General features: G+C 38.5%; 1 protein-coding gene across 7 annotated transcripts in view; it reads left to right on the top strand.

Moving 5' to 3' along the window:
* The first annotated feature begins 11,070 nt into the window (after window positions 1-11,070).
* ntm (neurotrimin) overlaps window positions 11,071-18,038 on the top strand; it is a 39,676-nt gene continuing 32,708 nt past the window's right edge. For 2 of the 7 annotated variants that reach the window (XM_077740680.1, XM_077740683.1), the window contains exons 1-2: window positions 11,870-12,161; window positions 15,782-16,014. In XM_077740680.1, the coding sequence (XP_077596806.1) occupies window positions 11,935-12,161; window positions 15,782-16,014 (460 nt within the window). In that variant the 5' untranslated portion in view covers window positions 11,870-11,934. Of the gene's footprint in view, window positions 11,353-11,379; window positions 11,840-11,863; window positions 12,162-15,781; window positions 16,015-18,038 lie in introns of those variants that run through there. The other 5 variants (XM_077740685.1, XM_077740684.1, XM_077740682.1 and 2 more) reach the window with 5 other exon arrangements.

Raw genomic sequence — 18,038 nt, 5'->3', positions numbered from 1 at the left:
TGGCATGAGCGGCAAGAAGTTATGTGCCAAAATCTTTCAATCAGATGGACTGTTTTCCTTAGGTACATCTGAATAGTAAAATCCGAAAGGAATGAATAGTATTGAAAAAATTAATTACTTATTCCATTTGTCAAGAGTTTAAATAAGGAAGAAGGAAAATCGTTATCACAGAGTTACGAGTAACAGCTCTTTGGACACTATTTTAAAATACTATTTTCAGAAAACTTGCAAATGTTAAAATATATTTTGTCAATTAACCACATATGTAATCTATGTTGCTTTCCACGTACAGTATCCACTTGGAAGTTACTGTTCTGGCATATTGGAGAGTGAAGGATCATATGGAAGCGAAGCAGTGATTTGGCATGTTAGAGAGTGTGTTGGGGCTAATCAGACAGAGGGCCCAACATAATGGATGGAATATGGTCAGAATCACATCTAGACCTGCAGCACTAATACAGCTAATTTCTGTACTGTTTCAGCCACCGCATAGAGAGAAATGGGGTCAACAAAGGTGCTGCCAGGATGAAATGAACAGCTGTTGCCTTTCTCAGTTGTGAAAAGCCAAAGAAGAGACAACCCAAACCTTAGACTGCTATATTCTTTGTAAATGCAGAAGAATATGTGTACAAATTGAGGGCAAGACCCTTGTATATTGCTTTCAATTTTACATTTAAAAACTTGCCTGTTTGAGTCGGTATTCGGAAAGGGGCTTTCTATAATGGAGAAACAATTGCCTATTTTAAAGATGCCTCTCATAGGTAAATAAGGTGTCACCATGTACAATGAAGAAGATGGAGGAATCTGTAGGCTGTGAGAGTTACCGTTAACAATGTGTCTATGTATTAATATTAAGTCCAAGGTCTCTCTCTATTTTGCTCCAATTCTCTGTGAACTGTCTCCAAAATTAGATCCAACCTTTATTTGGGATGTGTAAACAACATTATCATGCATCGCATGGTTTTAAGAATATGGACTTCCATTCTCATTTACACTTCATGGTAGAAATTTTAATGTAGTCACTATCCAACAAAAACTGTTTATATGTAGAAAGTCAAGGAAAACATTACTGATTTTTCACTATGTATTCAAGACCTCCCTCAAACTAGAATGTAAAATGCACCTCTATTGTCAATCATAAACATTTCAACCAAGTTGTCAAAACATTTTGTTCTCAAGTTAACAATTCTCATATTTGTCATGGCAGTCCAAATAAATAAATACAAGCATAATATTGGATCTCATGCTTATTTTAAATGTCAACAGAAATTCAATATTTAAAACAAATTGATGCAAAGGGCACATCAGATAATATACGCCAGGTGTACCAATTATGTAGATCGCAATGAATTATTAGTACTAAATCGCACGACAATAACATTTTAATCCCTCTCCTCTGTTCGTTTCCTTAGTTAGGTTCTTATGAATTTGTCATGTCCACAGTAAGGTTTAGCATGAATCGAAAGTGGGTTTTAATCCCATTTCCCTGTTGCTTCCATACATGTTGATAGAGTCCAATGCAGGGGTGAGCAAACTTTTAGGCCCGGGGGCCACATTGACTTTAAAAATTTGACAGATGGGCCGGGTCAGCACAAGATACGATACATATAAAAAACTGCATCCGTTAACAGTAAATATGAAACATAAACAGAAAAATAGACTAATGTATTATTATACACATCACTCATCATTTAAGGTAAAAAGTATAACGTACAAAGTAAAGTAAAAAAGAATGTATTAAGAAATATTAAAATGTAATTTAAAAAAGATAGAGAGGCTGTAAGACATGAAAAACAAATAAGAGTGGACAGAGCTACTGCCACTGGCCTCCATGTGACGGCGCCATCTTGGGAAAAAAATTAATAAAGACATAAAAATTAAAAAAACATTATTTGGACAATGTCGGCGGGCCGGATTAAAACGCCTCACGGGCCGTAGTTTGCCCATGTCTGGTCTAATCCATGGTGTATCAGCATAAACAATTGCTGAGCTCTGTCGGTGGCCCTTAACATATTCTGGAAATTTGAACATCCCTGACATACTCAGTTTACCATAGTTGACCTTTATATGCTGCTTACAACAATCAGTGACATATATTAACTGCATTATTTATATTAACAGCAATGCTATACATATTAATTGAACATTGAAAAAAATGAGTTGTAAATATTACTGTAAATATGTACCTGCCAGACATCACTGGAATTGACTCACACGGCATATTTAGGCATAATTACCCATTTCCTGTGAAACGTACGTTATACACCTGTCTTGTTTGCCTCACACTTTGCCTGCCATTATTCAAACCTGTTTATATTCGTTTCTCTTGGTCATAACTCAGATAAGTCAAAAATTCAACATCTGTCTTCAAACCCAACCTTCTTTCATTTTTATTATGTTGTGAATGCAAAAAAACATCCATAGTTATCTAAATTTTTCTTTTTCTTTGTTTTTTAACCACGGCAAGAAAGCCAAGTTTCTCTGTACATGAGTGAATTTCAATGAAAATCAATGAATCAGTATTGTGTTGCTGCAGCCATTTATAAGTGGTTGGAACTACACTGGAACGAAATACAGACGTAAAAAATGTCCTATTCAGCTGCTGAAAATACACAACCTGTATGTGAGAGGATGTGAAAGCTCCCGAAGATCATTCTAGTCTCAAATCCAACAAGAAAGAAACAATAAATAAATATGTACCTCTAAATAATAAATAAATAATAATAATAAATAAATAAATATGTACCTCTTTAACCATTAAGTCAGTGAGGGAAAAATTTGTAGTTCCTTAACCTTATCAATATCTGAGCCATCATGACATTTCCCGAATACAGGATGAATAAAGTTATCCAATCCAATCTTGTCAGGTTGATGCTACTGCTAAAAAACGAACGACACTGTTTGACCTTCAAAAATTAAGAGACAGAAAATTTTCTTCATTCATTCATTTATTCATTTATTTTCTCAACTGCCTCACTATGGCCCCAGGAGTGCTGGAGCCTATCTCAGCTGACTTCAGGCACAAGGCGGGAGACACTCTGAATTGGTGGACAGCCAATCGCAGGGCACGAGGAGACAAAAAAAAAAACATTCATGCTCACACTCAATTTTAGGGGCAACCATAAATTTGGGAGGAAACGGGGGTACTTAGACAAAAGCCACCCAGAGAAAATGCCGATTCCTCACAGGTGGACCAACCTGGATTTGAACCCAGGGCCTCAGACGCACGAGGCGACATGCCAACCACCCAGCCGCCGGGTCGCCATTATAAGTTATGCATTCCTCTGCAAGATATGTCAAGATTTTTTTACTTTCCGGAGCATGTCAAGTCCTTTTCCTGATCCATTTTGCCGAAGAAAAGGAAGTTTCCTAATAATTATGCACACCCAATACAGGGTGTTGAGATCATTAGATCACACCCCTTCTCGTTACAGAGAAGCACATCACCTGTTATGCTTAATTGGTAGTGGGATTTTGAGCCCATACATTAGTACGACAACGTGCATAAAAAGGATGATGTGGTCAACATACTCATTTGCTTCATAATTATGCACCTTTTTTACATATGTCATAGACCACAGTTGGATGATTGACTTTGTAGTCGTGTCGTCAGAATTACGTCCAGATGTCTTGGACCCTGGGTGAAGAGAGACGCAGAGATGTCAACTGGTCAACACCTGGTGGTGAATTGGCTCCAATGGTGGGGGAAGAGGTGTGCCTGCAGACCCAAATTCATTGTGAGATTCTGCTAGGAACGCCAGGGGGAGTCCCAAATCAGGAAAACTCCAGCAGAGCTTCCTTTATGTTCCGAGAAGTCCAAGTGGAGCATATTTCTTGCCTATATTGCCGAGGCGACTGACCGGGACTGCGGCTCCAAGATAGTTGGTGCCTGTCGTGGCTGGAATCTTACATGTCGCCATGCTGAATCAAGCCCTTTGGGTATCGGCTGGCCAAGAGACACGCAACATATTAAATATAATTATATTTAATAATATAATGCCATATTAAATGTAAATTTAAGATGCTTCCTTTTAAAAATGAAAAAAAAATCACAAATGTAAAACCTCCTCACAAAATGTGAAGACAATGCAATGTGCCATGAACATAATTAATCTGAACACAGCCTTATAACTAGTAGTTGCAGAAAACTGTAAAAAAAAATTTAAAAAAAAGACAGCGAGTGAAATGCACATCATCATAAACTTAGTTGCATTAAACCTTTCCCATTACGATAAGTAATGAATTAAGGGCTGGTGTGGCTCTGCAGTTTGCCAGTCAATGTTCTTTCACTCTCCAATCCAAGTGCCCCTGCGTCCTTCTCTATTCTCTTCTTGCTGAAAGAAGCTGATTTCATCAATTGCCCTAAAGGCTGGTGCTGTTAATGCACACCCACCAAAGGATGACACATCACATTATCACCTCAGTCCCTTTTAAATTAGAGCTGAGCAATGCCTCAGCACAGCTTGTGACTGGTTAACAGGATCAGCTATTTGTTGGGATTGTTTTCTAATACCCAGTGTCTAAAGATTTCATCAGGCATTTCATGATGGAAAAAAACACTACCCACAGGGAAATTGGAATGATTAATAGAATTATGCTTTGCAGGGAGAGGCAATACTGGCAGTAGACACTGGCATGAGGATGAGCAAGAACTGTCTGTCATTGAACAGACTTGAATTACTGACAAATCTTCAAATCACAGCACAGTGGTACATTTGTTAGCTGTTCTTTTGACTTTTGTTGGGACCTTCCTTTCGTGCATCATTATATATTCTATATTAGGTCTCAGAAATAATATTGCTCCTCCTTGAGCTCTATTTCAATTACTCTGTTGTACAGATGACCCGTGCGTTTCAGGTCAGTTGGAGATACTTTTCTATCGCCGTCAAAGCTAATGCTGAAAGTCGAGTCTGTCCTGTTGTATTTCTAACATAAATTTTTATTCTATTTAGGGCTGAAAATGTCCGTTCGACAAAAGCAGTGGACACGGGCATGGTCACTGCCAAACACACTAATGTGTAGAGCAGCCCCATTCTGTCACTCAGATTTTTCTGCAGGAGGTTTTCCTGCAAAATCATCCATGGCCGCACATTACAATCAGTTCTGTTCTTAGCCGAGGCAGATTGAAAAGTGTTCCGTGGCTTTGCGTTGAGCTGGAGAAAGCTGTATGTGGGAAAGTTTTGTGGTATTCCCGAAACTTCGTGACATTACGCAGAACCAGTGCAAGCTGTGCTGCACTCAGGTCTGTTGTCTCTTCCACCATTACAGAGACAAACAGTACTTTTTAAAATTTCCCTTCTAATCTCTTCCTTCATCACTTCAGGAATTGCAGTGATCAGGTCGTTTTGTATTCTGCCCGAGATGCCACACTTTATTAGTGGACAGGTGGTAATGTAAATCCATGTTTCTCTCAGCAATGAGAGAAAGAGGTTCCGCATAATTCCCTTTGTTTGGGGATGCGGCCCTTTCATCGTGTTCCCAAAATAAATGTTCTTGCTTGCCCGAAAAAAATAACAGTCTATCAAACTTTTTAAGATTTCCCTATTTTTCTTTACTCTTTTGCTGTGGCGCTCCATTTCCCTGCGCACTTCCTAGCTGAACTGTAACTCCACTTGGATTTCCCCAAAAGTCTTGTGTCGTGTCCGGCAGAGCTTTAGTGTCTCGTTGCTGCTTTGGTTAAACAAGTCAAATTTGCAAATCCATACATCATGTCGATCGGTGGCAAATAACAAGCACTCTCAGCATTACAATTTGCAATGTTGCTCAGCGCCCGTGAACCAGGGTATCACACGTACTTAGCGGACTGAAAGTGGCAGACAAACTCTTTTTCCGGTTGCAAAGGCTTGGTCGATTCAGATTTGATGCCCTTTCTTAATGATGTCCATTTTTTTCTGGAAAAATGTGAAGTTCCGTAAAACAAGAGTCACAATAACATGTGCATTTCAAAGGACATACATATTCCCTATTACAAAGATGCATTGCTCTATGACAAATTTGCAGCCGAACAGTGACACCTATGATGGTGGTGACACTGATGATTGTGATATGGATTGAAGGTCCCTATGACATTTAACCGTGACACGGATTGAAAGATTATGTGCAAGGTTTCGTGACATACAAATTCTCTATGACAAAGAACATCCTGTCAATTATCATAATCTATGTCTTTAACACGGCTCAGTGACTGTTGTACCTTTTTCATGATATCAATGCTGAAACTTCATAAAAGCGCGACTTGGGAAGGGAGAGAGTTCCACGAAGCCGAGCGCGAGTCACTGACTCGCGCCTCCGACCACTCCAAGCGCGGCTGCTTTAAAACATAACACCGTCTCATGCCTCATTTTTCCTTTGTGGACGGTTGATAAGTTTGGGGATCTGTAACTTCAGACCCAACAAAAAGTCAGTCTGAAAAGTGGATTTGTCAGCAAATCTGCAAACAAATCCATTTGTTTTCCTCTGTCGGCCATTGTGTTTGGAGTTTGCGAGCTCTGGCTCGCTCACTCTGCCTTTGGCCCGCCTTCTCTATCACTAGCCAATCATATTTTGTGGAAGCGATGGCCTATCCCTACGCCTGCAAGAAGGCCATGGTGTCGCCCCCTCGAAATCTGATTGGTTAAAGCAACAGCTTTATCAACGCTTGTTATATGCAGCACAGCCCGCGGAACAGATTGTGAAGGCCTGAAGGCAGATTTCTGACACTGGGAACAAATAATGGCTGAAATGTCATTGATTAAAGGCTTCAATATGAAAACACACATCTCGAAGCAGTGCAACCAGGGCGAAAGCAATGAAAGGAAGCTGACAGACATTTTTTTAATAATTTAATAAGTATTCATGGAAAAAATATAATTAACATCAGTCTGTGATTAGGATACATCTAAGGCCAGCAGAGAAGACCCTGAAGGCCGTGACGGCACACCACTGGTAGTACTGATGGTGACTCCAGACAGGCTGCTACATGTGAAAACGGAGGACGCTTTCTGTATGCCATTCCTGTCACCTTATACGTTTTTCCCATAGTTATACGTAATTTGATCATTTCAAATTGGATATGTCATATAACAGCTTTTGTACAGGATTTTTTTAAAGTATTTTTTTTTGTAAAACCGATCTTGTTTTACCAATTCCGTTTTACGATCAGGGACAGAGGATCCCAAAGTAGGCAAAGGCACCAAGTCTAGATGTAGAACTTTGTTTATTGAAAGCGAACAAAAGACAGGCAGAGGCAGAAAAGGGAGTAGCATCGGCGAGTCATTAGTCGTGGCAGAACGGTCGATTCCCGAGGAGTACGTAGTGGAGTCCAGCGCGTAGGTTACAATGGGTGAGAGCGAGATTGTGGTCCATGGTCGTGGGGCTGAGCGTGGTCGGGATCCTGGGAACAAAACAAGAGGTCGGTCGGTGGCTTTAAATACTCATCACTCGCTGATGAATAACACCTAGAAGCAATTGAGTCATTAGGGGCTGGGCCTGTGATTGGGTGGCAGGCACAACCAGCCGCCAGTCTGGTCCTGGGCCTGACATTTCGTCTTTATTGCGGATCGTCTCGTCACTGATAGCAGACGAAAACATCATCGTTGACTGCTAATATTGTCGTGCTTTAAGCATAACATGGGCATTTCTCTTTCACACGTCCGCCTTTTCACAATATAAATATAGTGTGTCAGCAAGCAATGTACCCAGACAGTCAAGCTGTCAGTGTTATAGAGCGAAATCTACAGAATTTGTATTTAGTGCATTTTGTTTGGGCACCCTGTCCACTTTGGAGTCTCTTTTAAGTGCGCCCTATGTGCGTAAATACATGGCACGTTGCATTTATATAGTTTTTTTATTGCTTGATAAGGGGAATTCGAATCAATAATAAGGGGAGCAATTGACCGAGGTTGACAGGTATTGCATGCTGATTTTTATTTGGTTGAAAAATATATATTTTTATCAATGAAAAAGTTTCTGTCTAACATATCTCTAGGTAAATATCCTATACTAAGGACATATCGGGTTTATAGTCAGGTGTTGTTTAAGTGCTGAAGTTACGGTACATTTTGTACGGAAATAGTGTTTAATTTTAGAGAAAATATATTGGAATTCTGTGGCTAGTTTTTTAGATTAAACTTTTCTCATCCCACACTTGAGAAATTCACTTTGTTGCAGATGTATTTTATTTCAAGATTGTGTAGTTCCACAAATATAATTTTTACTATTCAATAGAAATTCACCTGACTTTGTGACTCTGAGTGTCAATATTTGCCCTCTCTGTATGTGCTTTGTGACTGACTGGTAAAAAGTCTAGAGTGTAGTCACCTGGAGACAGTAGGACAGGCTCAAGCTTCCTGCAGCCATCAACAGGACAAGTGTAATTATTCATTCATTTTGTTTACTGCTTATCTACACAAGGGTCTTGGGGGTGCTGGAGCCTATCTCGGCTGACTTCAGGTACCAGGCAGGGACCACCCTGAATTGGGTCCCAGCCAATTGCAGGGCACAAGGAGAAAGAAAATCATCCATGCTTGCACTCATTTTGGGGAAATTAAGAGGTTTATCTCTCTACCCTGCATATTTTGTCTTATGTTTTACATGTTTTATTCACCGGGCAGCCCAAGTGTTATATTTTTACAAAAAAATCTGACATTTATTTTGTTTGACTTCAATGATTGTTAGCTGTGTTTCTCACATATCAAATAAAATAAATAGGCCTCAGTTTGGTTGCTGAGGCCTTGGCCCATGTGAAAGATAAATGAGATAAGCTTGGCACTATACCAATCAAATAACAAGATTGCCCTCTAGTGTACAGTATAGTACGTTTAAATGCATCTTGTGGGGTTTATGGATAAAACTATATCACTTATCAATTCATTCATCAGTTTCTGCCAGCAACGAAGAATGTTTTTGCATCGTATAGCTTTTGCACAAGTAAATGGGTTACAATGGGGTCACGGACATGTCGACGATAGATGAAGACCACTTCGATCAAAATTCTTGTGACTGGAAAAGTTTGAAGAACATGCAAGCAAGGACTGTTTATGAAAGCAGAGGGGTTACCAAGATATTGCAAACCACTGGCCAAGCAAAATCCTACTTTTGGAATCGAGACTTGTTTTTAACAAATTTGAATAGTGATTATACTGATATAACCTAGATGTATTTGATAAACCATTTTTTGGCGTGCCTTGTTGTTGCATGTAATACAAACAGGTTAAACCCATGATACACAAAGTCATAGACAACCAACAATACAAACGTCCAGCTACTTGGCTCACCCCTCCTCTTAGACTTATTGGACGCTGTCTAACTTAGGGATGCCAAAAAGAATAGAAAGCAATGTTTCAGCTTGTTGACCCCAGAACAATATTGGCATTCTCGTCAGAAGAAATGAGCATCCCGTTGTATTTTTACATGTTTTTTTATAAACTGTCTAAATGGCAAAACTGACACCTCTGCCCTTTTTTTTATTTTCTATTTTTCATGTGTATAGAGTAAATACTAAATAAACTTAATAGAATCAAGGGGCATGTTGGGCGTATCAGCTTTACAGAACTATATAACCAGTTATTATGATAAATTTGCTAACATGTTTCTGTTCAATTTTAACGTTTTGATTATTTTCATGTTTTTAGTTTAATATTCTTTAGATTAATTTGTTCAATGTTTTATTGCTTAACAAATAAATTTTTGTGGTTGAGAGAAAATTAATTTAAAAAAATATATTTTTAGCATAGTAACTACAAAAAGAAAAGCTATAGATTCTTACCTAAAAACGCAGACAGACCAATTAGGGTTAAAATAGAGACAAGAGATAAGACATCTGTAATGTGCTTCACTCGACAATCTCCTTAGTCAGGCATCTTTGTTGTAACCTACTTTACTGAAGATCCGATTGGAGTTATGACCCGGTACTTTCATCTATTGCCGTCTTTTAACTAAGCAGGCACACTAACACAAATCGGTGCATACACTCATAATTGACATCCACAACTTTACAACGATGTGACCAAAAATAACTGTACAAAATGTATTGTAAATGGAAGCAACTGAAATATTTTGGCAACACAAACACTTATGATACAAGCAATAAAATGTATAAACGTATATGGCAAAAGAAAGCAACATAAATTACAACGATGTATGAAATATGAATATTTAATAAAACGTCATTTAACAAATAATAAGTAACACAATAAAAACCGTTGCAATCAGACAGGTAAAATACAACAAACGGAAAAGACCAATAATTGGATGTCCCACAAAATTAATGAATGGGGACAACATGTGGGGAAAAAATCTAAACGAGGCAGGGAGGCTGCTAAGAGGATGATAGCAATATTTAAGTACCAAGCTGGTGCTTGTTTGCCGTTCCAAATACATTTAAAAAAATAAATTTGCACTGTGAAATCTGTAATGTGATTACACAGAACCATCCGGAAAATATAAGAATACGGCTGAGACAATCTGTGGAGGTTTAAAAAAAGGAATGGGGGTTGTTGTAGATTGTGATTGTGTCACATTAAGGATGTACTCCGGAAACTCAAGAGTTTGCCAGTTTCCCCACGTCATTGTTATAGTGTAATGCACGCCGTGTCAACACGCCGTGGAGTGGTTTGAGTGGACTAATCAAATAAGATTAGAAACGCGTTGTGGCTTTCAAACCTTCATTTGTTTTGACTAGATATACGTCTCACTTCTGCAGAAGAAGACCTGGAAGCCCGGAGATCAGTAACCCTGGGGAACAGGATTTTATTTGGCCGTACTAGTATAAAGTGTAATTGCGCATCCACAACAGTAGCTAGCAGTGGCGTTCTCATTGTTACTTCTGTTATGTTTGTGAGAGTGCAACATTTCACATGTTGAACCTGTAACGCTTTTATAAAATGATTTTATTTATAGTCACGGTGGGAAGTGGGGGGGGGGGGGGGGGGGGGGCTAAAAGAAAATAATTGAGAAGCACTGGTCTAGGGAAAAGATGACTAAGTCACAAAATTCAGTTGCATGTTACCGGTGTGGGGGAGCACATTTTGCCAATGACTGAGGTTTTATCTATAATCCTTATAAAGCGTGATCTATGGGTGTGTATGTTAATGGTGGCCAGAAACGGCTGTCGAGCCTAATAGACGAGTGATTGAATTTGTTCACCTTCTCTAAGTGTGTAAACTCAATTTGTCAAAGCTAAAAGCAGAGTGGATGTATGAATCATTGTTATTACATGATGTGCCCTAAACTTACCGCATGGCCGATTGGTCGTAATTTATAACGCCTTTCCACGAGTTTCCCGGTGCTCCCCGAAACACTTTTCCCTGTCATTACGGAAAGACTCGGCGAGACACGATGCTGCTGGCTGCACTGACCCGATTAAGTTCTAAGGTACGACGCCTTTCCACGTCATTTACAAAACGTAATTTTCAGAAGAATTTCCACCTGCGATTTTCTTGGAACTCCCTGTAACACTTTCTTTTCTGTCGTGACGGAAGTTATGAAACACCCTTCATCCATAAATCACGCGTTATCTATTCTATAATCCTCATAAAGCGTCATATATGGATATATTTTTAAGGGGGTTGGAACGAATTAATTTGTTTTCAATTCATTTCACTGGGAAACGTCCGCTTGAGTTACGATATGCTTGTCATACGATCACAGTCTCGGAACGGATTACGATCGTAAATCGATTGGGGGACATTTCAGCAACACGCTTAATTATTTATATATTTATTCATTGGATTGGATAACTTTATTCATCCCGCATTCGGGAAATTACACACCCATACACACATACACACACAATTTCATGTTAGTATCTGCACGTTCTACAGTAAAGATACTGTAGCTCCAAAGAAAGACAGCACGATGGGTAAGGATTACTATTCTGACAAGATTTGGATTAAAACCAATCAATGGGGAGGGGAGGGGAGGAATAATCTCCAGTAGCCTGTTTACAGTGTGACCATGAACCCCTTGTTCTCATGGGACGATTTTTCATGCTTTAAAAAGCAGGAGAAAATGTCTATCTGTGGACATTTTCTCATCTTTTTCAAGTGCACAGCTCTTCTTTCTTTGAAGATTATTATTCTCGTGCCTACAGGCTTGCCTGTGCGCAGTCAAGGTGTTTTTCAATCTGACAAATATTTCCGGGACAATACTACCGTTAAACAAGGGGAGACAGTCTTTCTTAAGTGAGTAGCATTTTTCAAAATAATTCCCTCCAGCAGTAGGATGAGTTGATGTATAGGTAAAATAGTGTCTCTATCTTAATAATGTTGCTCCCTGAAATTTCTTCAGAATGCATTTAACTTTTTGAATAATTGTATATATGTATACAGAGGATTATATTGCATATATTGGTGATATGAATCCCACAGTTTCAGTATTGCATATACACAGAAAAAGATAGGACACCAATCCTGCCAGTCCAGACCTCTTTCCTTCTCTCTACCCTCAGAGGCTTAATGGATAGAAAAGGGATTTAAGCTGCTTTCAAATGCTGTCAGAAACCTTTAAAATAACCTCACCATATGCATAAACTGACTGACTAAACCAACAATGGTCCTTGAGAATGTATTGTCTTGACTGAAAAATATTTAAAGAATTGAAAATGTGAAATTCCACAAATGATGGCTCTATCTACAACTGCATCTCTTGCTTCTTATTTCAGTTTTATCTACTATAAAACTGTTAGCCTCCCCCAACTAAACTATTACTAGTAGACATATTATTTAATTCCACTGTGTATTTCCCCACATACCATAAATACAAAAAAAAATAGATAACTCAGCCATCATAGCATCTCATTCTCATCTCATCTCACAGTAATTATAAATAAAGAAAAAATGTTGCTCTAACCAGGTCCAAAAATCTAAAAAGCATGTGAAACTAACAGATGCACATTGTTTTAATAGACACACATGGGTTGACATGACAATCAGAAACACCTCAGTCAGAGGCAGATGAACTCAATGGGCATTCACAAGGACATGTCATACAGGGGAAAAACCCAACAAAACGTAACCAAACTAATTCCTAAGAGTATCACTTGCAAAGAGGGATTTTTGGGGAAAAATCTGTATAAGCAATAAGGCACTGAGTGGTTAATATTGGACAGAAGTCCAAGTTCAAACCTTGTGCCGAGGTGGGTAGTAACGCATTACAATCCCTCCATTATAATTTTTTTATAGTAACATTCTGAGGAAAAAATACACTTGTGAATTGAGTTGGAGTGTCATTCTTTATTAATACTTTTACTTTAGTAGATGTGTGAATAAGTTATTTTTATCATTTTTTTACAGTTAAACTTGTGTGACCGTGCATTCAATTTTGAACACCAGTTTCTTTGTTCAAATGTTAAAATAAAAATATCACTGAACCAGGATTTTAAAATTCATGAAGCTGTGGAGTACAATAAATTTATGTTTTGCATGTACACTTTTAAATTTGACAATATAATTGTTAAAAATTATATGTTAAAATGTTATTTTTTTCTGTGTTCTTGTATTGTGATTTATTTCAAATTATTTTCTCTTGACGGGTGGATTTTTCTCACAATACACTTAGGAATTGGCTCTGGAAAATCTAGTCAAAGTTGTACTTCAACACTGACTTTGATGAAAAAACATGAACCTTCTTCCCCTCATCAACAACCCGCATCGGTTTGCATATTGGCTAAAAAAAAATCCACCAAAGCTGCATTTGCACTGCAACACCGAATGGAGGTTCTAAAATTGGGATATGCCTCCTAATTAGCTTGTGATATTGGGGTCTCTCGTACCTAATTTCTGGAATCCCTGAAGTTCTGGTGGCTGGGAATGTACAAGGACATTCCGTGATTTTGTTCTGGGTTGCTCTGTCCTCCTGCATCCACTGACTGTTCCTTTCCACCAAAGTCACACAACCCACTGGATTTTGTCTCCAGTCTAACCCATGTTCTGGGGAAAGATGGTGGTGTTGACTGCCTCCCATAGGTTCTAAAAGATGGCCCGCTTCATTAGGCACCCAAAACTCATTTCTGCTCTAGAAACCACCACCCTGATGTCCGACAGGGCACATCAATTAGGGCAATGTCTAGTTTGTTATTGGGTTAACACCCTCAGGCCGATTGGCAGAACAAACATGCCAACCAAGACCTAGCTGCAGCTTTTTGGTGCCTCTGCTATCAGCTGCCATCTTCCTACTATGGCCATATTTCTTGTGTGGAGTACACACACACACAACACACCCGTTTTATTGGGCCTTTCGAAGTGGAGAGGGTGATCAACTCTAAGAGTGTGAGTCTCACCCTTTTTCCATCCTTTAGGTTATATACAGTGTTCCACATCTCTTTGCTGTTTCCACTACAGAGTCCAAGCGTCTGAAGCAGAGGGTGGGGAGCACCTGCATTCCTTCTCATTAGCACACCATTTAAACACAGGCCAGTCAAGAGAAGGATGTACTGATACTGCCTTATAGTTCGCCATTTTAAGATCTCATGCCCTATTATTCTGGTATTCCTTTCCAGATGTGCGTTTGACTGTTTTTTGATTTTGCACTTGCCATAATTGTTTTTTTGCATCCCCTCCCTTATGTAGGGATTGGGTGGCTAGTTTTTGCTATTTTTGTACCCTTCTCTTGTAACACCATTCTCATCGCTTCAGTTACACCTGGCTTTTTGTCAGATCCCGTTGATCTTATGGTCACGGACCCTCGTTCTTACTTCTTTTTTTCGTGCTATCATTTTACATGTTTTATGTTGAATAAATATTGTAACACATCTTCATCCAAGTTATCTGCATTGTCGTCGATACTTTCTTGTGCCTCAGCAAATCGCATCACGCCATGGAACAGTGGACCACCTCTGCATCCGCAGCAGAGTTTGCCAAACCAATCTATTTTTTTTTTTTATCTTGGAGAAGGTATTCAAGTGTCCCAGCTTTTGGATCTATTTTTAAATTAATTTTACTGTATAAAATTAAATTATTATTTAAATCTATATATTTACATTTGCTGCATTTTAGCACAATTATTTTGTCACATGACCAGTTCTTGTCTTTGTCACACGCTGTGGGTCACCATCCAGCCTGCTATGGGCACACTTTTTGGTTGTGTGCCACAGAAGGTCGGTGTCCTTGCCTAGTCTGCGGTTCACTCCCTCCATGTGATGTGGAATCGCCATTCATTGCCAACATCCACAAAAAAAATGACCTCATTGAACTAAAGTTCAATTCTGGGCACTTTTTGTCATGCAAATGTGATAAAATTACATCCATGATGATGAAAAATAATGTCAAAACTAAATTCAAGAGCACCTTGGCAGCTTGAATTAAAAAAAAGCCTCATTATAACAAGGGTGCATAGATAAGGGGGGAATTTCTTTTATTGTTTTCTTTTTTTCAAACTGATACATAACTGTGCCCTTCAATTGGCAGGCAAACATTACAGGGTGTCCTCTGCCTGGGCTCCATAGTTGGCTGGGATAGGCTCCAGCACCCCCGTGACCTTTGTGAGGAGAAGTGGTATATAAACTGAATGAATGAATGATTCAATACCACAAATTGTCTCAAATGTTTTCTCTTCTGTTGTGAAATTCATGGCCACACCGTCAGACTGTCACATTCGGCCGCTGGGATAGTTGTGCGTTTAAATTAAGGAGCCCAGATTAAAATTATGGACGACATCATGAAATGTCCTTTTTTTAAATAAAAATGTTATCTCATCTCATTTTCCGAACTGCTTTATCCTTACTAGGTTGTAATTTATATTCACCAGTTAAAACTACATTACAAACAAAACATGCACGCTATAACTTCCTTTTATTATGTTGTAGGTGTGCACAGGAGGGAATTGTGACACACACAGCATGGCTAAATCGGTCAAGCATACTTTATGCTGGAGAAGAAAAATGGTCCGTGGATCCAAGAGTGAATTTGGTGACACTAACTCAAGAGGAGTTTACCATCAAGATTGAAAACGTGGACATGACAGATGAGGGGCCGTATGTCTGTGCTGTACAGACCAATAGGGAACCTACAACCAATATAGTGCACGTCATAGTTCAAGGTAACAAAAGATCTGAAGATCCCTTCTATTCCGATCTGCCCGTGTGTTTATTTGACAATATGCTTCTGCTTACACAAATAGACGAATATATATATATATATATATATATATATATATATATATATATATATATATATATATATATATATATATATATATATATATATATATATATATATATATATATATATATCTATATCTATATCTATATCTATATCTATATATATATCTATCTATATATATATATATATATATATATATATATATATATATATATATATATATATATATATATATATATATATATATATATATATATATATATATATATATATATATATATATATATATATATATATATATATATATATATATATATATATATATATATATATTTATATTTATATTTCTATTTATATGTATACGTAGGCCCTTTAGGAAAAAGTAAGGAAAACTGACTCAATTTCAAAAGAAAAGCTGACGAATTTTACTTATTTAAGCAATGTTTGGGTGTTGGTGAAAGGTTAGAGTAAACCAGTGCTTCTGAATTATTTTCTGTTAGGCCCCCCCTAGCAAGAAGAAAACTCTTCGTGCCCCCCCCCCCCCCCACTTCCCACCGTGACTAAAAATAAAATCATTTTATAAAATTGTTATAAGTACAACATTTTATTCTTCTTAACATTAAAGAAAAGGAAAAAAAGAAAGAAATATAGTCAAACTTACAAAGAATAACTTTATAAAATCTTGTTTTAAGTCTGCAACAGAAACGATTTTAAGTGCATCAATGCCTGAAATAAAAAATAAATGAGAGCGCCACTACCAGCTACTGTAGTGGATGCGCAATTACACTTTATACAAGTACGGCCAAATAATATCCTGTTCCCCAGGGTTACACGCGCCCCCCCAGGTATCACCCCCCCCCCCAGGGGGCGCGCCCCACTATTCGAGAAGCGCTGGAGTAAACCAACCAAAAATATGATAAATATAAAAACTCACAAAGTAGTGGTTCTGTTGCGCAGTTCATGCAACTAACTTCAAGCGGAAATGACAAAGTGGAAGCACTTCAGTGTGAACTAAAGAAGGTATGGATTTTTCAAATCTGCACAGGGTGTTAAAACTACCAGAAGAGAGTGGCAAGTTGAAATATTTCTGCTAAAGTATACTCATCGATAATCCGTGCAAATGCTCAAAGCTTGAGTTTACACTCTGAGAGAAGGTAAAGAAAGTCAATCACTTGTCAAATAAGATCCAACTTCCGTTTCTGGCTACCATAAAATAATTTCAACTCTCTATGACGACTGGTTTGGTCAAATGTAACGTAGCGTGAGAATGATAATATAAAACATCCAACCACCCATTAATCATGCTTGATCTATTCTACAATCCTTATAAAGCGTGATTTATGGATGGATGAGTGGTTGGGTGTGTGTGTGCACCTATAAACTCGCTGGCAGAAATTCTTCCGAAAATTACGTTTGTAAATGACGTGGAAAGGCATTTTACTTTACAACTAAATTGTATCAGCCCAGCCAGCACCATTGTCACGCCAGAAAAAGTTTTCCGGGGAAGCACCTGTAAACTCGCTGGTGTAAATTGTTATGGCAGGATCCTCAACTAAAGCACGTAGTAGTTTTTGACTCCCGGACGATGGAGGTTATCTGGGGGAGGCTCCTCTGAACGCTTCTCAAAATGGCCGCAGACCGCTCGCTGCTTTGTTCCCTTGTCTAGCCCCCCCTCCTCCTAAGAAGTGTGTGTGTGTGTGTGTGTGTGTGGGGGGGGGGGGGGCTGACGCAGCCCACGTCAATCTGGAACTCTCCCGCCAAATACGACGTCTCATCGGTCAGGGAAATTTCATTAGAGGTAGTCGGAGACAAACTTTAGGTGGGAACAAATGAACAGGGAAAGGAGGTGGTCACAACAAAAGGTGTAGTGCACGTTTTAACCATTAGGTGTAAATAACATACTATTCTAGTAACTTTAAATTCATGAGGGTGCAGAAGGGTGCAATATTAAATATAAGAATA

This window comes from Stigmatopora nigra, chromosome 19 (genome assembly GCF_051989575.1).
Source record: "Stigmatopora nigra isolate UIUO_SnigA chromosome 19, RoL_Snig_1.1, whole genome shotgun sequence".
NCBI lineage: Eukaryota > Metazoa > Chordata > Actinopteri > Syngnathiformes > Syngnathidae > Stigmatopora > Stigmatopora nigra.
The sequence above is the reverse complement of the archived record's forward strand: the minus strand, read 5'-3'. Positions and strand labels throughout refer to the sequence as shown.